At 42.3% G+C, this 26,847-nt stretch overlaps 1 protein-coding gene across 1 annotated transcript; it reads right to left on the bottom strand.

Moving 5' to 3' along the window:
- Positions 1–4,126: 4,126 nt before the first annotated feature.
- LOC120017375 (ubiquitin domain-containing protein 1-like) lies at positions 4,127–23,701 on the bottom strand. Its single transcript, XM_038960125.1, has 4 exons — positions 23,629–23,701; positions 18,458–18,685; positions 5,829–6,014; positions 4,127–4,350 (listed from the first exon to the last, which is right to left on the bottom strand). The coding sequence occupies exons 1-4, from the start codon at positions 23,699–23,701 to the stop codon at positions 4,127–4,129; spliced, it is 711 nt and encodes a 236-aa protein (XP_038816053.1).
- Positions 23,702–26,847: the final 3,146 nt, after the last annotated feature.

Below are 26,847 nucleotides of genomic sequence, written 5' to 3'. Positions count from 1 at the left end.
CGTCTTCGTCCGGATCACCTTGCACCTCGCCCTCCGGGTCGTCCCCGAGGCCGGTGTCACGACTTCCGCCAAAGTTGGTCCCTCTCCTTGTTCGGGCGGCGTGCGGCGGTCGAAGTCACCGACCTTCTAGCCATCGCTGATCCACTTTTCATTTTCCATTGGTTTTGTCTTGTCTTCCATCACACCTGGTTCCAATTCCATCAATTACATGTTGTATATTTAACCCTCTGTTCATGTCCTTGTCGGTAATTGTTTCTTGTAGTGCTATGGCAACGGTATGCTGGTATTTACCGGGTTTTGTTTGACCCATGTATTGTTCTGTTGACGGTGGTTTATGGATATTAAACGACAACATTGTAAATCAGTTTTCGCTCTCCTGCGCCTGACTTCTCTGCCGCCAGTACGCACCTCACTACAATCAGGGTATAATGACAAACCCTGGTGCAAAAACTCGACTTACCTACTTGGGCCCACTTTTTGTAAGAAAACCACTCAATTTCATCTCTACGTTATATTGGCATCGAACATGTCACCCTCCCTAGTGACCTCGACAATTTATTGTTAAAACGAGTGGCTGCCTGGATCTTTAATTTAAAGACCCTTGCTCCCTTCGGTCTCAACGTAGACTTTGATCTGAAGCCATTCTTGTGATTTTGCTATTGTAAATGTTTGTAGGCTTATGTAGCCAAATTGTATCTATGATCGTACGCTATCCATTTATGTCAATTAATGAGAATTAACCAATGATATCAGGCCACACCTGGCCATGATTACAGACATCTGTGTGTCTTTTGACACTGTATAAATGAGTCATCCCGCAGTGTTTGTCATTATACCCTGATGAAGACAGCTTGTCTGTCGAAACATTGGACATAAATATTTTTGCATCTGAGCTCCTAGAGTGTGCGGCTCTCCTTTATTTATTTTTAGATAGCTAGCTATCTAATTATGATAGGAAAACCTAACGTTAGCTTGAGAGTTACATGCTGACCACACTGCCCGTGTCACGTGCGCGAGCGTTGCAAAATAAATGTACACATACATGTTATTCAATCATTGCACCCACACTGCTTGCACGCGTCAACGAGTGTCTGCGTAGCCAGACGCTAAAATAGTTATTGGTTCTATTTGTGATGCTTGATGTGCTGCGAGTCCGGCCTCTCCCATCTCCTCATTGGTTTTTAGGAGTGTTAGGTTCTAAATATCAGAGTAAGAACTCGACGGACTCTATGAAAGCTTAAACCAAATTTATTCACCCCAAAGCATCGAACAGCTGAACAGACAAAGACACATTTCCAATAGTGGTGGTATATATATATACCCCAATTTTGGGTAGAATCTCCTCCTCCTCTCTAAACACTGCATCTCTGTTGCTAGGCAGGAAATTAAGTGACGTGGGCAATAAACTGTTCCTTCGCCTTTAACGTGACCTGACCTGACCTCGGCCCCCTTCATCACTACATCCTGGCTAAATTCCCAATCTGGCCCTCAAACATCACGGTCACCTAATAATCCCCAGTTTACAATTGGCTCATTCATCCCCCTCCTCTCCCCTGTAACTATTCCCCAGGTCGTTGCTGCAAATGAGAATGTGTTCTCAGTCAACTTACCTGGTAAAATAACGGATAAATAATCACTAATCCACGGCTCCCCACCCTTATCAGTGCCTGCTAACATGTGATAGTTTTCCCTGCACTCAGCACATTCCAAGCTTAATTGCCTCCACCATATACATTCCTCCTACAGATAACCATTAACTTCTGGTGTAGACCCTAGACTATGGCATCCCTCATGTCTCTATTATAACTAATGATTAATAATATTTAAAACGTTAGTTTACTTTAATGTAGAAGTAAGATAGAAACTGGCTGACTCATGAAGTACTAATTTAAAATTAGCAGACTGGTAGGACTAACGTTATTTGGCTAGTAGGGATAACGTTAGCATGCTAGTCGGCTAGCAACCTTGCAACTGATTTGTAACAACATATTCATAAAGTATTTGCTTGTAAGTTAGCTGAAAATTAAATTGAAACCAGTATTCATGATGAGTGCAAACATTTTCTTTTAATTTGGTTATACTTTTGAAGTTACTTCTGTTGAAGTTTACATTATAGGGAATAGACTGGCTTGCCGGGTCCTCCATATTACTTCACACCCCTCAAACGTTTTTCCGTTATGACTTCGGAATTCTGATCAGTTTTATGTAATAACTCAAAAAATCGAAAAGTGAGGTGTAACTTTGTATTAGGACTAAAGAGGTTAATACGTTTAAATTGCTATCATTGAACATTTGAAGCTAGTCATATTGATTGTATTACAAATAGCAGTATAGTAGTCTTTAGTGGGATAGTGACAATAGAAGTAGTGAATAGTAATAGTAGTAATAGTAGCAGCAGTGAGCGACTATGGTAGTAGTGAGCCTGGCATGCCAAATAGTGGGAGATTCTCAAATTGGGGAAAGTCAATCCTCTCCTCTCCTTCTCCGTTCCGTCCTCCTCTCCTTCGTGACCTGGAAACCGTTGAGGGGCCGAGGAGTGTCAATTCATTAGTATCCTTTCAATGGCTAGCTTGTAAGCGTTTTAAAATCCTCCACATCTATTTTAAATCAGTTATTGGTTTCTCGAAGGAGAAAAGCATGACCACATTTAAAAACAATACTTTACTTATCTTTTTTTATCTATAAAAAGTCTTGCACAACTAGCTTTATTCATTTTTATCACTTTACACGTTTATTCTGAGATTCCACCCATTCAAACATAATTGGCCTGATGACGCGCAAGTGGATAAGGAGTCTCATTTCATACAAGCGCATTTGTTTCCACGTTCCCTCTCCTCACTGCCTCTCCTCGATTAGTTTTGACCTTTTTCAAAAGGAGGCAAGGAGAGAGGACGGAAGAGAGGAGACAGGCGGCGAGTAAAACCAATTGAGATTCTCCCAGCGTAGGTAGCATAAGCGTAACCACATGTAACATACAGTATGGTTTCGCATTAGAATACGCATCAAAAGTCCTAACTTAAGTACCATAAAAAAAACTTTTGGACAGCTAAAGGAAGACACAATTTGTTATATATTCTTTGAGTGTAATAAAATAAATAAAATATTCAGCATCTGTACTTAAGGCTGAATTTGCAATACAAACTAGGACAAACTATTTCAGTTTACATTTAGAATATTTATTAATAAATTAATTCACAAATATTCATACACTTTCCAGCATTTTCTCCATACTTGGTTTGAAAAATACAGTAGATGTAAATCAAATTAGCTATTTTCACCTTATAAACCGGTATATTCACTTTTTCATCAAATCGTTGACTTTTCATGAACATTGTCACGCAAATTTTTGGGGGTGTTTATTAAACATATACATATACAAATATTTTAATGATCCAACAAGTATTGAAACAGTACATACACTTTAATAAATCTGTCAATATTCTTCTCTCCCATTAGGTAAAGATTAGACAATAGATAGTGTACAAATAGATTGGCTTTCAGTATAGATAGAGATCCAATAGAATATTTGTATCATCAGGCAGGACACTTTCCACTGTTCAAAGTTCCACAAGGACAAACTCACAAGGAATGACTTGTAGACAGACAGACGCATGGGAGTAAGTTCTCTTCTCCATATGCCATGATTCTCTTCCAGTTCAGTCTACAGCTTGTCAGTGCTTTGCCAGGCTGTGCAGAATTTGTGTATTTTTACTCAGTAACAATGTGGGCTCATTAGGAAAATATTGGGTAATACAAAAAGAGGATAAGAAATACAAAAGCAAACAAACTAATTACAACATTCCTTTGCAGGAACCAACAGTCCAATGTCCTGTCCACTAGGCACGAAATGGAAGAAAAGTCTTTCCACATTTCGAACCATTCTGAACATGACCAATGAGAAACGTTGCAAAATGTTTTGTTACGTTTTCCTACGGTGTGCACTAATGAACATGACCCTGGTGTGCTTGAACTTCCAGAGGAGAGAAATAAGGCCTTGGCCAAAATTCTCCCATCCTTTTCTGCCTGCACTCCATCCCAGTCTTTCGCCAACCCTCTCTCCGTCCCCCTTTCATCTCAATCCTTTCCTCCTACTCTCCCATCCATCCTTCTCTTTCTCCATTTCTCCTCAGTTTGGCATGAGTTTGGTAACTGGTGAGTAGTTGTTGACGATGACCTGGACCACAAAGTCTTTCTGTATCTTGGTGTCCTGGAGTCGGATCTTGTCTGTGAGCAGTTTACCTGCAAAGAACCAGCGTTGGTGGGCCACTTCGATGTCTTCCTGCCCCTCCAGGACTGTCTTCAGCTGGGAGATGGAGTCTGACATGGAGGCGCTTATTCGGAGGTCCTTACCTGTGGAGGACAGAGACATTGGTCAAGTTACTTCTACAATCAAGGGTCTGTTCAAGAATGGGGAATGGTGTCAACTCTATTCATTATATTTCTACCTGCAACGTTCGAAACATTGCCCTCACTGTATAAACCAGTTGCACACTGCACTCAATCAGTTCACTGTTTGTAGGGTAGTGAATGGAGAGGAGGGGAGTTGGGAATAGTGGGACATCAGAGCAAGTAAATCGACTCTAGACTAGAGCAGGGTTTCCCAAACTCGGTCTTGGGGCTCCCCTTAGGTGTACGTTTTAGTTTTTGGCCTAGAACTACACAGCTGATTCAAATGATCAAAGCTTGATGATAAGTTGGTTATTTGAATCAGCTGAGTAGTGCTAGGAAGAAGAAAAGAAATGTGCACACAGGGTTCCCAGGACAGAGTTTCTGAAAACCCTGGACTAGAGAGAGTTTGAGAGTCGAACTGCGCAGAATCATTAATGCACAAATCGCTATAATGTAATCAAGATTAGCAATTCTGTGCCTCGCCTTGTGTAACGGCTTTCGTCTTCCTCCTCATTTTTACATTTACATTTTAGTCATTTAGCAGACGCTCTTATCCAGAGCGACTTACAGTAGAGTGCATACATTTTATTACATTTACATACTGAGACAAGGATATCCCTACCGGCCAAACCCTCCCTAACCCGGACGACGCTATGCCAATTGTGCGTCGCCCCACGGACCTCCCGGTTGCGGCCAGCTGCAACAGAGCCTGGGCGTGAACCCAGAGACTCTGGTGGCGCAGCTAGCACTGCGATGCAGTGCCCTAGACCACTGCGCCACCCGGGAGGTGGTTAGTTAGAAGGATCGCGCCATCCTCGTCTGAGGAGGAGAAGTTAGAAGGATCGGAGGACCAATGTGCAGCGTGGTAATTGTTCATCTTGTTTAATAAAAGTGAACACTCAAAATACAAAAACAACAAATGTGGAAAAACCGAAACAGTTCTGTCTGGTGCAGACACACGAAGACTGAAGACAACCACCCACAAAACCCAACACAAAACAGGCTACCTAAATATGGTTCCCAATCAGGGACAACGATTGACAGCTGCCTCTGATTGAGAACCATATCACGCCAAACACAGAAATAGCAAAACATAGAAATAGAAACAGAGACTGCCCACCCCAACTCAGGGTAGGGTGTAGAGCTGGGACGATAAACGGAAAATGATCGACATCAACCACTTATCACAGGCATTTTGCTGATATTGTTCGTTTGAAATTAAATAAATGTGCTAATCTGGGTGATTGTTAATGGGCCACTTGAAGGCTACAACCACCAAAATAGCAGTAGTATTTTAAAGGATAATAAAAAATAAAAAACAGTGGAGGATATTAATGTTATAAACTTATCGTTTTATTTATCGTTTTCACCTCAACTCATGCAATTTATCGCAATGTGAATTTTTGTCACATCGCCTGCTCTAGCCTTGTGTCTCTTACCGCATGAGAGTCGAACTCGTAGCTGGAACTCCTCTTTGGGAAAGGAGGGAGGCTTTTTCTGCTCCTTTTGATTGGGAGCTTCGCTGTCGTTGGTGCGTTCAGTGATGAGATTGGCGGGAGGGGTTAGAGTGTACGCAGGAAGCTGGTAGCGGTTCCCCAGTTCATCATAACTCTCTGTCAGAGTACCTGAAGATGACAGATAAAGACACAGAACATACCTCAGTAGCAGGCCCGACTGAAGTCAACCAATAGCCTCTAGGGACCCCTAGACTAGGAGTGGCCAACCCTACCCCCGGAGATACCGTCCCCCACTGTCTCCTTACTGTCTATGTAGCTAAAATACTTGAGATCCTCTCATGCTGCCCACGACTATTATATAACCACACATCACATCTGGGAGGATCCACACCGCTCTCTCACTTGAGTATATTACCTTGTTATTTACAGATGATCTCATTTTGCTCTTCTGTAGCTTTGTCAACTATGTGTGTTTTCTATACGTGTTCGCACCTCTCCCTGTAGGCTTTACAGACACTCCCCACCCCCTGGCTGCAACCTTTTTAATTTAGTGTACCCTGCGGGCAGAGCCCATGTGGAATTCCGAGTCTGGCAGCGTTTGGAACAGGGATGCAACCTGGCGAGGGCCCAAAAATGTGACACTTTTTCTTTTTTGCAACATGCAAACAATCCATGCTAGGGGGAAATGCAGGTTTAAACTAAACAACAAAGAATATGATCTACATGATCAGTCTCTATGTGTAAAATAAAAAGTGGTTAATGTGAACCTAACTCATGGCAAAAAAAATTAAAGAAAGCAATCCAATGTTATTTGTTGCCTAGACTTTACTGCAAATGACACTCAAGTCTTGAGAATAACAATACACTAATATTGCAGTTACCATGACAGCCTTTATAATAGAACACTTGTGACCACACATATATAAATATTGCACTTTGGGGAAAAAAAATCTTAAAGTAGAATGAAGAATGAAACAAACAGGCATAATTATTTTGCTATATTACAGTGGCCATCGATCAAGTGCACAAGGCTACATGTGTGCAAAAATAACGTTAACTGAGTATAAAATATATATAATTCCCCCTCACTCACACACACACACACACGTGTTACTGTCAAGTTTAACACAACAAAAACAATATCTTTGGGCTACACTGCACATTATACACTTTCTGCCTGAGGACATCTGTTCTACAATGTGCCAGCAGAGCATGATACCCTTTGTTGGCATAATTGATCTCTTTCAGGCAGAGTGTACACCTGGCATACCACTTTTTATCCACTGTATTGAAAAAGTGAGAAAGAGGGAAAGTGTGTGGTGTTCCTTTCACCTCTATAGTGGCATCCATCTTAAGCCAGGCCCAGCTCCAGCTACACTTGATCCCTGAATCCACTTGTTTAACAAGCAACGCCTCATTTTCACCTAATTCTCTCATTCTGAAAATTAACCACATACTGTAGAGGGAAAACACTAGTTAACAGATTAGTGATTAGTTTGTTAGCTAGTTAACTCATTTCACACAGATTGCCAGGGTCCAGTAAGCAACTAACGCGTTATAACTTGAGGAACGGCAAGGAGTCGTATACCAGTTAATACTATAGCGAATTGGTTAGGTTGCTAATGTTAGCTCATCTGATGTTGTAATGTTCGCTAGCTAGCTGTCTTTCTGGAGCGCGAGCTGATGCTGTAACTAGTAAATTGGTTGTCTCTTTCTTCAGTCGCGTGCTGCGCTGCATTCTGTTGTTCTGTGAACGATTGGCTGAGCCTTGGATACAGACAGTATTACTCCAAACGCCAATCACTCGTTCGCTTACAGCCAGTAGTGATCCAACCCCCCCCCCCAATTTTTATCACCGGATCTACACGAATCACGTAGGTCACCTATTTTGCATTCAAAACGGCGAATTTCACTGAAAGGTGACTAGTTTGCATCTCTGTTGGAACTGCCAATCTACGGTCAAGAACGCTGAGTTCATCTCAGCCTATGCTGCCCTTCAGTCCCTTGACCTTTTGGACCTGACGGAGACATGGATCACCCAACAGAACACTGCTAGTCCAGCTGCTCTCTCTTCATCTGACTATTTTTTCTGTCATAGTCCAAGAGCATCTGGTCATCACGGTGGTGGCACAGGGCTACTCCTTTCTCCTATGTGGAGATGTTCTCTCAGGGTCATGCGTCGTCACAATCTTCGCTCTCTCTTTCCCACTACTCTCCTCTTCTATCCTATAATCTCTCCCTTCTGCTAAATCCTTCTCCCTTCTGTCTCCTGATTCTGCCTCATCGACCCTACTCTCCTCCCTTTCCGCATCCTATGAATTGCACTGTCCCCTTTCCTCCCGGCCGGCTCCGCCCTCCCCTCTTGCTCCATGGCTGAGTTACTCATTGAGAGCTTACAGAACTAGGCTGCCGCAGCTGAGCAAAAATGGAGGTGAACTACATTTCTGGAGGACCTGTCATCCTTTCCCTCCTGTCTACCTTCTCTTCCTCTGTATCTGCTGCTAAAGCCACGTTCTACCACTCTAAATGTCAAGCTTCTGCCTCTAACCCTAAGAAACTCTTTACCACCTTCTCCTCCCTCCTTATTCCTCCCCCTCCATCTCTGTGGACGACTTTGTCAACTACTTTGAAAAAAAGGTTGACGACGTCCGCTACTCATTCGCTCAGCCTATTGAGTCCACTGGTCTCACTCACACAGAAAAACCCTACGCCTTGACCTCTTTCTACCCTCTCTCTCCAGATGACATCCTGCGACTAGTGGTCTGGCCACCCGACAACCTAACCGCTCGACCCCATCTCCTCCTCCCTTCTCCAGACCATCTCTGGAGACCTTCTCCTATTCCTCACTTCCCTCATCAACTCATCCCTGACCACTGGCTGCATCCCCTCGGGCCTGAGCTGCTCCCCTCATCAAGAAAGCAACACTTTACTGACGTCAAAAACTATAGACCTGTATCCCTTCTTTATTTTCTTTCCAAAACACTTGAGCGTGCTGTCTCTGATCAACTTTCTCGTTATCTCTCTCAGAACGATCTTCTTGACCCTAACCAGTCAGGCTTCAAGACGGGTCACTCAACCAAGACTGCTCTTCTCTGTGTTACGGAGGCTCTCCGCAATGCCAAAACTGACTCTCTCTCCTCTGTTCTCATCCTCCTACATCTATCCGCTACCATTGACATCGTGAACCATCAGATCCTTCTGTCCACCCTCTCAGGGCTGGGTGTCTCAGGCTATGCACACTGTTTGATTGCATCCTACCTGGCAGGCCGCTCCTACCAGGTGACGTGTAGAGGATCTGTGTTTGGACCACATACTCTCACTACTGGTGTCCCCCAGGGCTCAGTTCTAGGCCCTCTTCTCACTATATACCAAGTCACTCGGCTACATCATATCCTCACATGGTCTCTCCTATAGTTGCTATGTGGATGGCACTCAACTACTTTTCTCCTTCCCCCCTTCTGACACGCAGGTGGCGACGCGCATCTCTGCGTGCCTGGCAGATATCTCTACTTGGATGTCGGCCCACCAGCTCAAGCTCAACCTCGACAAGACGGAACTGCTTTACCTCCCGTGGAAGGGCGTGATTAGGGCTGTGGCGGTCACAAAGTTTCGTCAGCTGGTGATTGTCAAGCAAATAACTGTCGGTCTCATGGTCTCATGGTTATTTTCCGTTAATTAACATAAACACATTTAGCATCTCCTGGCTTCCACACATAGGCTACAAGCCATTTTAAAACGTCTAATTAATCCATGTAATATAACCTACACCTTCACAATAAATCAATTATTTATTTTAGAGAGGTCTAAAGAAGCATGATAAACCCAGCACCCTGTCTTTCAAAGATAATTCGTAAAAATCCAAATAACTTCACAGATCTTCATTGCAAAGGGTTAAAACACTGTTTCCCATGCTTGTTCAATGAACCATAAACAATTCATGAACATGTACCTGTGGAACGGTCGTTAAGACACTAACAGCTTACAGATGGTAGGAAATAAACGACCGTTCCACAGGTTGTGGAAACATGGGAAACCGTGTTTAAACCCTTTACAATGAAGATCTGTAAAGTTATTTGGATTTTTACGAATTATCTTTGAAAGACAGGGTCCTGAAAAAGGGACGTTTCTTTTTTTGCTGAGTTTACCAAATAATATATGTGTGACATTTGTTTTGATTTAGAATGGACCATTATCATGCACCTGTATAGAAACAGGGACAGCGGGAAAAAAGACATGTCATCCATGCACTTAAATAGCAAATGGAGGACGCTTTTCCTCGTGGTTTATTTTCATGCCAGCCAAGTAGGCATTGTGCTTAATATTAGGAAAGTTGAGAAATAAATATAGTAGGCCTAGCCAATAGAAAGTTGATGGGATCCTTTTCTTTTTATTATCTGCCATCACTCTGTTTTCTCCCGAAATTGCATAGCCTTTAGAAATGTTGCGCAACATGACCTAATGGGCTCTCATGAAGTGTTTGATTAGATTTGAGATGACATTTGCATTGATGTTAGAGTGATTAGAGGAACAATAGAGTGCTGAGTACCAGGCAGTTAGCAAGTTTGGTAGGCTACTAATGACCAGCAGCAGCATCAGAGCTTGGAGAAGCCTAATTACTGTGACTAAGATGGCGCCGAAGAACATGGCTGACGTTTTACATTCTCCCAACCAATTGTGCTATTTTGTTAGTTTTTTTGCAACTTATTTTTTAACTTATTGCAGTAATCATAAGGATTCCGGCGAGAAGGAAATCCTGCTTTCACTGGAACAGGCCCAGATCCCCGCCAGATCCCCGACACGAGCCTCCCAGACGAGCTAAATGCCTTTTATGCTCACTTTGAGGCAAGCAACACTGAAGCGTGCACGATAGCACCAGCAGTTCTGGATGACCGATAACGTTCTCGGTAGCCGATGTGAACAAAACCTTTAAACAGGTCAACATTCACAAAGCCGCTGAGCCAGATGGATTACCAGGACGTGTACTCAAAGCATACGCGGACCAACTGTCAAGTGTCTTCACTGACATTTTCAACCGCTCCCTGACCGAGTCTGTAATACCTACATGTGTCAAGCAGAACACCCTAGTCTCCTCGCCCAAGGAAGCGAAGGAAACCTGCCGAAATGATTACATCCCCATATCACTCACGTTGGTAGCCATGAAGTGCTTTGAAAGGCTGGTCATGGCTCACATCAACAGCATCCTCCCGGACACCCTAGAACCACTCCAATTCGCATATCGCCCCAACAGATCCACAGATGACGCAATCTCAATCGCACTCCACACTGCCCTTTCTCACCTGGACAAAAGGAACACCTATGTGAGAATGCTGTTCATTGACGACAGCTCAGTGTTCAACACCATAGTACCCACGAAGCTCATCACTAAGTTAAGGACACTGGGACTAAACACCTCCCTCTGCAACTGGATCCTGGACTTCCTGACGGGCCGCCCCCAGGTGGTAAGAGTAGGTAACAACAAGTCTGCCACGCTGATCCTTAACACTGGGGCCCCTCAGGGGTGTGTACTTAGTCCCCTCCTGTATTTCCTGTTCCCCCACGACTGCGTGGCCAAACACGACTCCAACACAATCATTAAGTTTGCTGACGACACAAGTGGTCGGTCTGATCACCGACAACGATGGGACGGCCTATGGGGAGGAGGTCAGAAAACTAACATTGTGGTGCCAGGACAACAACCTCTCCCTCAATGTGAGCAAGACAAAGGCAGTAAAAGGCAGGCCGAACAGGCCCCCCTTAACATCTACGCGGTTGTAGTGGAGCGGGTCGAGAGTTTAAAGTTCCTTGGTGTCCACATCACCAACGAACTATCATGGTCCAAACATACCAAGACAGTGGTGAAGAGGGCACAACAAAACCTTTACCCCCTCAGGAGACTAAAAATATTTGGCATGGGTCCCCAGATCCTCAAAAGGTTCTACAGCTGTACCATCGAGAGCATCTTGACCGGTTGCATCACCGCCTGGTATGGCAACTGCTCGGCATCTGACTGTAAGGCACTACAGAGGGTAGTGCGAATGGCCCAGTACATCACTGGGGCCAAGCTTCCTGCCATCCAGGACCTATATAATAGGCAGTGTCAGAGGAAAGCCCATAAAATTGTCAGAGACTCCAGTCACCCAAGTTATAGACTGTTTTCTCTGCTACCGCACAGCAAGCGGTACCGGAGCGCCAGGTCTAGGACCAAAAGGCTCCTAGGACCAACAGCTTCTACCCCCAAGCCATAAGACTGCTGAACAATTAATAAAATCGCCACCAGACAATTTACATTGACCCCCCCCCACCCTTTTGTACACTGCTGCTACTCGCTGTTTATTATCTATGCATAGTCACTTCACCCCCACCTACATGTACAAATTACCTCAACCAGCTGCCTCTAATTGGGAACCATACAAAACACCAGCATAGAAATATTGAGCTAGAACACCCCCTAGTCACGCCCTGACCTACTACACCATAGAGAACCAAGGGCTCTCTATGGTCAGGGCGTGACACCGGTGCCCCCTGTATATAGCCTCGTTATTGTTTTTCTTATTGTGTTACTTTTTATTATAACTTTTTAATATCGTCTACTTGGTAAATATTTTCTTAACTCTTCTTGAACTGCACTGTTGGTTAAGGGCTTGTAAGTAAGCATTTACTAAAGTCTACACTTGTTGTATTCGGCACGTGACAAATAAAGTTATATTTGATAAACGGTCATGTGGAATTTGACTGCCTTCATGACTCGTGAGCGGTAATACGGTTTTTACAGTTAGCAACACATTGAGACCTGCCAGCATGTTTGCTTTTTGCTCATGGCCTATGATAGAATGTTCAATGAAACTGACTCGCTCTTCCGTGTTCTGCAGTACAAAGTGATGGATATGGGTTTCAGCGACACAATGAAAGCACTGGTAAGGCAGCAACAAGACTGATTGTTGATATGAGCGATTCGAGCATGAAATACAATGAATTGGGCCTGGCAGAAAGCGAAAATCGTGGTAACCAGCAGAATCTACTACACCATAATGGACAATATCAATCAACGTTTAGATGAGAGCCAGGTTTGACCACTTTGGTGAACTTCATTTCCTTGGCTCAGTGGAATGCAAAAAATGTGAAACAATGTCACAAAAGTTTGACACCAGCAAACGAGTGCCTGTCAAAATACTCAAAGTACTTTGATTTCGTTAGACTTAATGCTGATCTTGTCGGATTGTACAGCTCACAAATGGTACAAGACAAATCACCTGGACAGCTTCTTCTTGTTCAGCATGACCCGACACGACGATCCCTGAGGCGACAAAGTTACTGTAGCTCCAGTGGCGACAAAGTTCCTTACTATATCAGCCACAACAGCATTCGTTGAGAGGTCATTTTCTTCGCTGAAACGGATAAAGACATACAGTCGAAACCGGACAATTCAAGGACGACTCTCATTCCTTGCCATCATCTCCATCGCATTGAGACCAAGAGACTATTAAAACTGAGGGCCAACAGGGAGGAGTTTTACAGTTCACTCACTGATGTCTTTACCCAGAAGGATAAATGGATGGAGTAAGTGCAAGTCGAGCACACAGCCACGCAATCTCCATAGACAAACATTGTCAGTAGAATGGCCTTACTGAAGAGCTCAGTGACTTTTAACGTGGCAGCGTTATAGTATGCCACCTTTCCAACAAGTCAGTTCCTAAAATTTCTCCCCTGCTAGAGCTGCCCCAGTCAACATGTAAGTGCTGTTATTGTGAAGTGGACACGTCTAGGAGCAACAACGGCTCAGCCCCGAAGTGGTAGGCCACACAAGTTCACAGAACGGGACCGGCCAGTGTTGAAGTGCGCAGCGTGTAAAAATCGTCTGTCCTCGTTTGCAACACTCATTACCGAGTTCCAAACTGCCTCTGGAAGCAATGTCAGCACAAGAACTGTTCATTGGGAGCTTCATGAAATGGGTTTCCATGGTCGAGCAGCACACAAGGCTAAGATCACCAATGCGCAATGCCAAGCATCGGCAGGAGTGGTGTAAAGCTCACCACCATTGGACTCTAGAGCAGTGGAAACGCGTTCTCTGGAGTGATGAATCATGCTTCACCATCTGGCAGTCCGACGGACGAATCTGGGTTTGGCAGATACCAAGAGCATGCTACCTGCCCCAATGCATAGTGCCACTGTAAAGTTTGGTGGAGGAGTAAAAATGGTCTGGGGCTGTTTTTCATGGTTTGGGCTAGTTCCAGTGAAGGGAAATCTTAGCGCTAGCGCATACAATGACATTCTAGAAGATTCTGTGCTTCCAACTTTGTGGCAACAGTTTGGGGAAGGCCCTTTCCTTTTTCACCATGACAAAGCGAGGTTCATACAGAAACGGTGTGTTGAGATCGGTGTGAAAGAACTTGAGTGGTCTGCACAGAGCCCTGTCCTCAACCCCATTGAACACCTTTGGGATGAATTGGAACGCCAGCTGCGAGCCAGGCCTAATCGCCCATCATTCATGCCCGACCTCACTAATGCTCTTGTGGCTGAATGGAAACAAGTCCCCGCAGCAATGTTTCAACATCTACTGTAAATCAAATCAAATTTTATTGGTCACAGATGTTATTGCGGATGTAGCAAAATGCTCTTGTTTCTAGCTCCAACAGTGGAAAGTCTTCCCAGAAGAGCGGAGGCTGCTATAGCAGCAAATTGGGGGCGAACTCCACATTAAGGCCCATGATTTTGGAATGAGATGTTCGACAAGCAGGTGTCCACATACACTACATGACCGAAAGTATCTCAACCAGTAGCGTGGACTACTTGGCATTTTATGTGTGTAGCTGGGGCCTGCTGCTGTGTAGAGTGAACCACTCTATCTCTCCTTTCTCGGGGGAAAAAACGCTCCGGGAGAAAGAAAAGTGTTCTGATTGTATAACATTTTAAAATCCAATTTCTGGGAAAACACAGCTATGCGGTTGTGTAGAGAGGATGTTCTCAGCTTTCTGTAGGTCTACTTTTAATTTTGCAACTCTCATTTATGAGTTAAATAGCAACTATTTTACAGAGATATTCGATATGGCTTTGAGATACGGAGTGAGCGAAATGCGCATTGGCCTCATTGGACGTAGGCTAGTTTTTCTGGACATGACATTTACTGTTAGATTAATACATTGCTACTATTAGTGGGTTGTAACTTTCGAGTTAGTGATCTATCTAATGTGTTTTGAGTTTCCACTTACTCAGGTGGTGAATTAGCACCAAATAAATTAGCATATGCTATTAGAGCACATAAAGATTCAGACAAATTCATCTCTATTGACAAAAAAAAGGGACAATTCTGGAGTCATATTAATGGTAAAGTATAACAATAACATAATTGTCTACCCAGAATGCATGACAATCACTGGATTAGGTTGCACATTCAAATATTTCGAATCACAACAGGATGCATAATAGAAACACCTTTGGCATCGATTACAGCTGTGAGTCATCTTGGGTAAGTCTATAAGAGCATTGCACACCTGGATTGTGCAATATTTGCCCATAATTATGTCAAGATGTTGGGGATCATGGCTAGACAGCCATTTTCATGTCTTGCCATAGATTTTCAAACCGATTTAAGTCCAAACGTTAACTTGGCCACCCAGGAACACTCACTGTCTTCTTTGTTAGCAACTCCAGTGTAGACTTTGCCATGTGTTGTAGGTTATTGTCCTGCTGAAAGGTGAATTCCTCTCCCAGTCTCTCATGTAAAGCAGACTGAAACAGGGTTTTCCTCTAAGATTCTGCCTGTGCTTGGCTCCATCCCATTTCTTGTTATCCTTGAAAAACTACCATGATGAAGCCACCACCATGCTTGAAAATAAGGAGGCAGTTACTCAGTGATGTGTTGTGTTGGATTTGCCCCAAACATGCGGTGACTTCAGAAAGTATTCATACCCCTTGACTTATTCAAGATTTTGTTGTGTTACAGCCTGAATTCAAAATGAATTTTAAAAAAAAGATCTCACCCATTTACACACAATACCCCATAATGACAAAGTGAAAACATGTTTTTAGACATTTTTTACAATTTATTGAAAATTAAATACAGAAATATGTCATTTATATAAGTATTCACACCACTGAGTCAAAACTTTGTAGAAGCACCTTTGGTGCCGATTACATCTGAGTCTTTTTTGGTAAGTCTATAAGATCTTTGCACACCTGGATTGTACAATATTTGGCCGTTATTATTTTTAAACTTCTTCAAGCTCTGTCAAGTTGATTGTTGATCATTGCTAGACAACCATTTTTAAATCTTGGTGATTTAAGTCAAAACTGTAACTAGGTCACTCAGGAACATTAAATGTAATCTTGGTAAGCAACTCCAGTGTAGATTTGGCCTTGTGTTTTAGGTTATTGTCCTGCTGAAAGTGTCTTTTGGAAAGCAGACTGAACCAGTTTTTTCTCTAGGAGTTTGCCTGTGCTTAGCTCAATTCCATTTCTTTTTATCCCAAAAAACTCTGAGTCCTTGCCAATGACAAGCATACCCATAACATGATGCAGCCACCACCATGCTTAAAATGAGTGGTAATAAGTGATGTGTTGTGTTGGATTTGCCACAAACATAATGATTTATATTCAGGACAAAAAGTCAATTTCTTTGCCAATTATTTTGCAGTATTACTTAAGTGCCTTGTTGCAAACAGGATAAATGTTTTGGAATATTTGCATTCTGTACAGACTTCCTTCTTTTCACTCTGTCATTTAGGTTAGTATTGAGGAGTAACTACAATGCTGTTGAACCATCCTCAATTTTCTCATATCACAACAATTAAACTCTTAACTGTTTTAAAATCATCATTGACCTTATGGTGAAATCCCTGAGCGGTTTCCTTCCTCTCCGGGAACTGAGTTAGGAAGGACACCTGTATCTTTGTAGTGACTGGGTGTAGTGGTACAACATCCAAAAGTGTAATGAATAACTTTATCATGCTCAAAGGGATATTTAGCTGCTGCTTTTTTTTATTTTTACACATCTACCCATCGGTGCCCTTCTTTGCAAGGCATTGATAAAAACGCTCTGGTCTTAAAATTCACTACTCAATTGAGGGACCTTACAGATAATTGTATGAGTAGGATACAGATTTGGGGTAGTCATTCAAAAAACATGTTAACCACTATTATTGAACACGGAATGAGTCCATGCAACTTATTATGCGACTTGTTAAGCACATTTTTACACCTGAACTTATTTAGGCTTGCAATAACATAGGGGTTGAATACTTATTGACTGAAGACATTTCAGCTTTACATTTTTTATACATTTCTAAAATGTTCTACAAACAAATTTCTACTTTGACATTATGGGGTATTGTGGGTAGATCAGTGACACAAAATCTCAATTTAGTCAATTTTAAATTCAGGCTGTAACACAACAAAATGTGGAAAAAGTAAAGGGATGTGAATACTTTATGAAGGCACTGTAATGTATTGCATTCAGGCCAAAAAGTGTATTCCTTTGTTTTTTTTGCAGTATTACTTTAGTGCCTTGTCGCATACAAGATGCATGTTTTGGAATATTTATTATGTATATTTATATTGTTCTTGTCACTCTGTCATTTAGGTCATTATTGTTGATAGTCAACAAGCATGGTCATTATGTCACGTTCCTGACCTGTTTTCTGTTAGTTTTGTATGTGTTAGTTGGTCAGGACGTGAGTTTGGGTGGGCAGTCTATGTTTTCTGTTTCTATGTTGGTTTAAAGGGTGACCTAATATGGCTCTCAATTAGAGGCAGGTGGTTTCATTTCCTCTGATTGAGAGTCATATTAAGGTAGGTGTTTTCACACTGTTTGTTTGTGGGTGGTTGTCTTCCGTGTCAGTGTATGTTCGCACCACACGGGACTGTTTCGTTGTCGTTAGTATATGTAGTCTGTTCCTGTTCGTGCGTTCTTCATGTTTTATGTAAGTTCTCTCGTTCAGGTCTGTCTACTTCGTTTTGTTGTTTTGTAAAATTATCAAGTGTTCTTCGTGTGTTTAGTTTCGTCTTGTTAAATAAAGTTCATTATGTATTCACAACCCGCTGCACGTTGGTCCAATCCTTGCTACTCCTCTTCGGATGAAGAGAAGGAGGCTCGTTACACATTAACTTAACCATGCTTAAAGAGAGATTCAATGTCAATGTTGTTTATCCATCCTCCGTTCTTCTATCACAGCCATTGAACTCTGAAGCTGTTTTAAAATCACCAATGGCCTCATGGTAATATCCCTGAGCAGTTTATTTCCTGTCCTGCAGCTCATTCATGAATACACGCCACTGTGTATTGGGGACAGTAACATTAGAACTTTTTAAAGAATTATGCTTTAAAGAAAAAGTTTCTATATATTTTTACATTTTGTATTTTTATGTTTAGCTCACATAATATCATGTACAAGTAGGCATTAAGGTATCTGCAATAGAATAGACATGGCAAAAACAAATGTAGACATTAATACATGCTTTTTTATAGCTTCCAACCAATTCTTCACAATGGAGGGGGAGTGCCAAGATGGAGGAGCAGTGGCTTGAAAACAGCACCCCCTATCAGTCATCTAGTGTATTAATAATTGGATGGAACATGTGCGTGTGTGTGTGTGTGTGGGCGCATGCGTGTATCTCACCATGTGGTAGTGTGATGCAGGCTCCGTCCACTATGGCCTGAGCCATTTCCAGGTCGTTAAGCTCTACGGCCACCGCTGCTGCTCGGAGCGCGTCCCAAATCTCCTTCCTGCCGTCAAAAGCTGGGGCCGTGTCCCAAAACTCATCCCTCTTACTCCTCAGCTGGCCCTCTGTCATAGGGTACTCATTCTTCCATTTAAGACGCTCCTTCTTCAGTGGCTCGTTGCGTCCTGAAGGGAAATAAAGAGAAAGAAATACATACATTTGGTTCCCAAAGGTGAGGATATTACACTCAGTGTTATGTACATGTACACTGCCATTCCTCTGAATGACATGTCACAGCACTCATTACAAAGTGTAGCGTGCTAGCTATCATTCCGTCTATGGCATTGCCTATGGCATATCAAAACAGGTGCAAAGATTCCATTTCCAAATGCCAGAACTAGCCATTGTATAATGGTTTATTAGGGGGCATTTCTACATGCAGAAGTGGGGACATTCACAGTCTCTTCTCAGATCCTTCGGTCTTAGACTCGTGCTATCAATTGATGAACAGAGTGAGAACCTGTAGTGAGAACAGAAGCAACCAAAGCAGAATCGTATAATCTGACAAGGTAAATAAGTGAATAGTAAGCAGGAATAGTTCTCTAGGCACTTTGTCAATGTCTGCCTCTGAGAAAACCAGATATTATGAGTGAATCTCTACTAGTACTGCCATGTTAGCCCATATCTAAGGTTCAGAGATATCTGGGGCATGACTTGATACTGCTGAAACACATCTCAAGGAGCGGTGCGTTTCTGTGTTCCCCTCTGTAAGAATCTTTCTGCAAAGAGACTCAGTATAATACTCTGCTGCCTGACGGTGGTCATAGTGCTGTATACAGTACTAGAAATTAAGGTCACTTAGAGAGAAAGCGGGAGAGAGAACGAGAGAGAATAAGAGAGAGAGAGCGCTAGAAATCAAAGTGATTATTTATAGTGCAGTGTGTTACCCACGGTCACACACATGTACACACACAAATGGACGACAGTGGATTACCGCAGTAATCGGGTGCCACATAACAGGATGTAGTGTCTGCTGTCCCACGATGCATTGCTCTGAGAGATGTGTTGAGTGGAGACTGCCAGGCGACTGCAATAACCTCAATGGACCTCACATTTCAGATAACTGCATTCTGAAAAAACACCTTCATTGATTAAACAAATCCTTATTTCTTAGATCATGAACCAACAAAGATAGAACCGCCCCATTAGATAGATACTTGTTTAACCCGACTGTACACAGCTGTCGACTACAACGTACTGACTCAAGAGGCTTTCTATTATATAAATCACTGTGCATTTAGCTAAGCTTACACAAACAAAGCACACACACACACACGCACAAAGGCTTGACATGTGTGAGCACCCATGATAGCAGCTGCAGGGGTTTGCTCAATGTCATTGTCAACCCGAACACAGGGTTGAATGCTAGCGTGTTAGCTGCCAAGTGTTAGCCTGTTATGAGTACTAATCCTCACTGCTCCTGTGGTGGGTTTAGGCTACTGAACAGAGAGAGAGAGGTGCAATGATGGTGTATCCATCTATTGACATGTCTTGGCCAATTCATTTATTGTTTGGTTCATTGATTGATTGATATTTATCATCCTTTGAAAATAAATTCTTAGCCCTAGTTGATTCTGACCAACTCATTCTCTCATCCTTGGTCTTGGCAGAAGAATAACACTATAGGTGAAACCTATTAAGGTAATTTCCATGTAAAAGGACCCATTAGCACCACTGTGAAGTTCATTGGAGCGTATCAAATTGGGTGTCAAATGAAATCTAAAAATCTATATTTTGGAGACATGTATACATTTCTCAACCATTTTCCATCCTAAAAAAATGTGGAATGAGCAAAGGCTTTGATTTCTTGTCAAACAAACGGAAAATGGGTCTTAGAAAACATATACCAGAAAAAGTCTTAAGGTGAGAGAAATTTAGATTTTTTTGTCACTGATCTATCTACACAAAATACCCCAGAATGTTAAAGTAGAGACCCTTAAACCCAGACTTGGACCACACACCAAATCCAGTGAATAGCAGGTTAGTGATTGCTTTGCAATGCTTGCAGTTAGTCCCTGATTCCTTCCAAACTACTCATTGTTGAATTTGCGATTTCCAACTTGTTGTGTAATGTTTATGTCCAGTGGCTGATGAGCACCGACATGTTTTATCTATAATTTCTCTTCATATGACAAGGATTGAAAAGGATTTGTCAGTAGAGTGTCACAGTGTTTCATGATGATGACTGCTTGTCTAGCTTGCAAAGCTACAGTAGATATGATGTGATTTGACAAAATGTTATCTGTGGCCAATGATGTTTAGACTTGGGCACTTCTGATGTAACTCTATGGCAGCACCCACTTGAATTTTCGAGTTCTCCCTGTAGATTTTGCTGTGACAGTGTCTCCATAAGTGACAGAACACTGAGCCAATCACGGCACAACTAGAGAACATTACCAACCCCTACGCTCCGTACCAACCCATGACCGAACTTGATTGGAGTCCACCTCTCTTAAATTCAATTGATTGGACATGATTTGGAAAGTGACACACCTGTCTATATAACATCCCACAGTTGACAGTGCATGTCAGAGCAAAAACCAAGCCATAAGGTCGAAGGAATTGTCCGTAACGTTCGAAGACAGGATTATGTCGAGGCAGAGATCTGGGGAAGGGTACCCCAAACTTTCTGCAGAATTGAAGGTCCCCAAGAACACAGTGGCCTCCATCATTCTTAAATGGAAGAAGTTTGGAAACACAAAGACTCTTCCTATAGCCGGCCACATTGAGCAATTGGGGGAGAAGGGCCTTGGTCAAGGAGGTGACCAAGAACCCGATGGTCACTCTGACAGAGCTCCAGAGTTCCTCTGTGGAGATGGGAGAACCTTACAGAAGGACAACCATCTCTGCGGCACTCCACCAATCAGGCATTTACGGTAAAGTGGCCAGACGGAAGCCACTCCTCAGTAAAAGGCACATGACATCCCGCTTGGAGTTTGCCAAAAGGCACCTAAAGACTCTCAGACCATGAGAAACAAGATTCTCTGGTTTGATGAAACCAAGATTGTGGCCTGAATGCTTAGCTTCACGTCTGGAGGAAACCTGGCACCATCCCTACGGTGAAGCATGGTGCTGGCAGCATCATGCTGTGGGCATGTTTTTCATTGGCAGGGACTGGGAGACAAGTCAGGATCGAGAGAAAGATGAACGGAGCAAAGTACAGAGAGATTATTGATGAAAACCTGCTCCAGAGCGCTCAGGACCTCAGACTGGGGCGAATGTTCACCTTCCAACAGGACAAGGACACTAAGCACACAGCCAAGACATGGCAGGAGTGGCTTCGGGACAGGTCGCTGAATGTCCTTGAGGGGCCAGCCAGAGCCCAAACTTGAACCCGATCGAACATCTCTGGAGAGATCTGAAAATAGCTGTGCAGCAACGCTCCCCATCCAACCTGACAGAGCATGAGAGGATCTGCAGAGAAGAATGGGAGAAACTCCTCAAATACGTGTGCCAAGCTTGTAATGTCATACACAAGAACAATCAAGGCTGTAATCACTGCCAAAGGTGCTTCAACAAAGTACTGAGTAAATGGTCTGAATAAAAAACACCAGTCTCAACGTCAACATTGAAGAGGCGACTCCGGGACGCTGGCCTTCTGGGTAGAGTTACAAAGAAAAAGCCATATCTCAGACTGGCCAATACAAATAAAAGATTAAGATGGGCAAAGAGCACAGACACTGGACAGAGGAACTCTGCCTATAAGGCCAGCATCCCAGAGTCGCCTCTTCACTGTTGACGCTGAGACTTATGTGTTGCGGGTACTATTTAATGAAGCTGCCAGTTGAGGACTTGTGAGGCGTCCGTTTCTCAAACTAGACACTCTAATGTACTGGTCTTCTTGCTCAGTTGTGCACTGGGTCCTCCCACTCCTCTTTCTATTCTGGTTAGAGCCAATTGAAACCATTTTAGAATAAGGTTGTAAAGTAACAAAATGTGGGGAAAATCAAGGGGTCTGAATACTTTTCGAATGCACTCTATATACAGTACCAGTCATAAGTTTGGACACACCAACTCATTCAAGGGTTTTTCTTTATTTTAAGTATTTTTAATAGTGAAGACATCAAAACTATGAAATAACACATGTGGAATCATGTAATAACCAAAAAAAGTGTTAAACAAATCAAAATCGATTTGAGATTCTTCAAAGTAGCCACCCTTTGCCTTGATTACAGCTTTACACACTTGACATTCTCTCAAAGGAAAGAAATTCCACAAATGAACTTTTAACAAGGCACACCTGTTAATTGAAATGCATTCCAGCTGACTACCTCATGAAGCTGGTTGAGAGAATGCCAAGAGTGTGCAAAACTGTCATCAAGGCAAAGGGTGGCTAATTTGAACAATCGAAAATATAAAATATATTTAGATTTGTTTAACACGTTTTTGCTTACTACATGAATCCATGTGTTATTTCATAGTTTTGATGTCTTCACTATTATTCTATAATGTAGAAAATAGTAAAAATAAAGAAAACCCCTTGAATGAGTATGTGTGTCCAAACGTTTGACTGGTACTGTAAATCCAAAGAATTGATGTTTGCCTCATACAGGCAGTGACCATAATGGACGATTAATGCTGGTCTCCAGCTTTAAATGGTGCACAACACATCAACAGTCAAACATCACTGGAAAGCATAAATCTTTGTATGCTGCAGGTTAGAGTTCACTATTATATCAATATTTCATACATGATACTACAGGATATTCCCATAATAATTTGTCTAAGTCCCCTTATTTACATTACACACTTCCTTCTCATATCCTTTCATAAATTTACCCTGTCCCCTTGCCTATTCGCTGTTAAATAAATTCATGAAAAGAGGTAGGTTATATTAACACAGGTCATACTATAGCGTATGAGAGATTTTACAACCTGATGCAACCTTGATGACAAGTTGTTACTAATATCTAATGACCACATCTTACACTTAACCTCTTCAACTTGACATGGTGGAAAGACAAAATACTGTTCTGTTTCTGGCAATTGCAGCTCTAGAAAGTTGAGGCTCACTAACACAATTATCCAACTCTCCAACAATCCATAGTCCATCTCCATCGATACTCACTTTTCAGCACCACCTTGATGGGAGACTGTGAGGGGTGGTACAGACGGTGATCCCTAGAGTTAGCGACTCCCATGTTCTTCTCTTTCTCTCTCCCAGAGACTTGATCTCTTAGTTCTAGAGACGTGTTGTTTAAATCAAACACGACACCGACTCAGCATCAGAGAAAACAGCCTTTCAGAGACGTCTACCAGCGACTGGAGCCAACGAAAGCAAAGTTCTTAGATTTGTCTAAGAAGGTCGTAGTGGTCAAGGGTACAATCCCACCACCTGGACTAGATGTCCATGCTTTGACTATCGATGATGACTACAGGTATCTGTGTGGCGTCAGAGCTAGGTTCGCTAGCTGTCACGACACTTCCCCAGTTCTTTACTAATGAACCACACAGGATTAATAAATGCATATGTTATAAACAGCAACAGGAGCAGTATATGAGGAATGTCCTATCCACATGGGCTAGTAAGGCAGCTAATGCTTTACACAACAGCACTAATCCAATCAGCTATTTAGAGGAAGAGGTGGACGAGATCAAGAATAACTTGAGTCAACACAGCAACCCCATTATAGACTTAAAACCCTGGTCAGACCATACTTACCAGCTGGGAACGTGATTGCACCTGTTAAGGAGAAGTTCAAGCAAGGTATAAACATTGTACGTCTGTTTGGCCTGCTGGGTCCACCCAAGCACACATGACTAAGGCCCTTGGTGTAACGGTTGTTCTCCTCCTTTTCATCCGAAAAGGAGGAGTAGTGATGGAACCAAGGCGCAGCGGGTTGTGAACACATAATTTATTTAAAGACAAGACGAAAAAACACGAACTTCACTATAACTAACAAAACAACAAACGGAGTAGACAGACCTGGACGACGAACTTACATAAACACGAAGAACGCACGAACAGGGAAAATAGACTACACAAAATGACGATGTACAAAACAAACCGAACAGTCCCGTATGGTGCGACAAACACTGACACAGGAGACAACCACCCACAACGAACACTGTGAAACAACCTACCTAAATATGACTCTCAATTAGAGGAACGCCAAACACCTGCCTCTAATTAAGAGCCATACCAGGCAACCCTTAAACCAACATAGAAACAGAAAACATAGAATGCCCACCCAAACTCACGTCCTGACCAACTAACACATACAACAAACTAACAGAAATAGGTCAGGAACGTGACACTTGGGGAAAAAGTGTCTGGTCAATGGCATATTATATTGTTTATTATATATTGTTTATTATATTGTTATATTGTATATTATTATATTGTTTGGGGGTGGACAATTCTTGGTAGAATCTATTGTATAAGTTACCCGAGTCGTTTCTTGTCATTTCAACAAGTCATGACAGTCACCATCTCAGATTGTTCTGAAATTGTTTCTGTCGTTAGAAACAGGTAAGATTGGCATTCTGTTGAAATGTTGTTGAAATGTTATTTTATCTCAGAGAAGTTAAGCTAATTGATTGCACCCAAAAAGGCCAATTTAATTTATAGGTTTCAGATAATATTCAATAAAAATAGTACCCAACATCCAATTTGGACCAAACATGAGGAATCCAAAAGAATTGTCAAAAGCCATCCACGGACCCTCCACAACCCATGTCTATCCCACCCCAAGAACCATTATCTTAGGGCTGTGGCGACATGGCCATACTCACATTCGTAATCGTATTTGTAAATTGACAGTTGATAGTTGAAAAAAACAGAATTGTTTTAACATGCATAAATAGGTGTTGGCAAAATACATCCCTGCACGTTCTCACTGCAAAAAAAAGCTGCAGATTAGGAGCAGCGCGCGGAGGGGTGGGTGCGTCTGTATGTCCTTAACTTGCAGTGGTCGGACAAGTTTGCTGTCACTCAGTCATATTTTTTCCCTACCCTTGCTCCACTTGTTAGATATTATGCAGATTGATAGCTTGATAGGAAACGTCCTTGCCGTGGGATTTATCATAGTAGCAGGCAGCATCAATCTAAGTGATCAAACCGAAAACATGCAAGGAAAAGTGATCGGGTGAAATTATGAAGCGAGTGGACAAGAAATACAGCTTCACTCTATCCAATCAGAGCAGCATTTTCTTTACAGACAACTCAACTGACTAGTTTGTCTATCTAAACCACACATATGACGGACTCGAAAACAGTACAGTGTGGTTTAGAAACTCTGACTGACTGACATGAGAAAGATGTTTGCTGGCACCCGAAAATACATTTTTTTCCAATCAAGTATAATTACAAAAATACTCAGATCATAATTCCATCCAGAAAATTGCCCATATCCGTTACGAAACTTAGTCCAACTACTCGGCACATCCCTACAGTATCAGTTCTCTATGTTTGAAAAGTAGTATGAAGCTGAGGCTTGGAGTATTGCTTCTCCATACTATGTAATGTATTCCCTGTGAATCTGGTGATGTTTTTGTCCCCTGTTCAGAGAAATGTGTCATTGAAGTTAATTGCATTATTTATCATAAAGTTGTGTGAAAGTACCTGGTTTTGACCACTAGTTTTGCCTCTGTTCCTGCTATACCGCTGGTTTGCTGGTCTTTGTAGAAACCAATAGATTTGGCTCGTGATGAAAATAAATTGTGTGGTCATCCTCCATGAAAGCAAATCAGTTTGTTCTTCTTTTATGGTTAATATGTGTCCAGGAAACGCCCCCTTTGTGTGTGGTTTATTCCCTTAATTCTTTGGGATAGGGGGGCGCTGTTTTCACTTTGTAAAAAATCGTTCCCAAATTAAACTGCCTCGTACTCAATTCATGCTCGTACAATATGCATATTATTATTACTATTGGATAGAAAACACTCTCAAGTTTCTAAAACCGTTTGAATTATATCTGTGAGTAAAACAGAACTCATTTTGCATCAAACTTCCTGTCAGGAAGTGAAAAATCTGAAATCGAGGCTCTGTTCCAGGGCCTTCCTATTCATTTGCTTTAAATCTATGGATATACATGCACTTCATACGCCTTCCACTAGATGTCAAGAGGCAGTGAGAGGTGGAATGGGGTGTCTAGCTTGATCTGAGTTCGAACAAGAGCTCTTGGAATGACGTGACCACTATTTCCTTTGTTCAGCAAGGCGCGGGAAGGAACCCTGGATTGCGTCCTGAAAAGCTTTCGTTATAGACGGCTAATATCTCCGGCTTTGATTTTATTTGATAAATGTGATAATATCATCGTAAAGTATGTTTTTTCAATATAGTTTTATC

Source organism: Salvelinus namaycush, chromosome 22, assembly GCF_016432855.1.
Source record: "Salvelinus namaycush isolate Seneca chromosome 22, SaNama_1.0, whole genome shotgun sequence".
Taxonomy (NCBI): Eukaryota; Metazoa; Chordata; class Actinopteri; order Salmoniformes; family Salmonidae; genus Salvelinus; species Salvelinus namaycush.
This window is presented reverse-complemented; position numbering and strand designations above follow the sequence as displayed.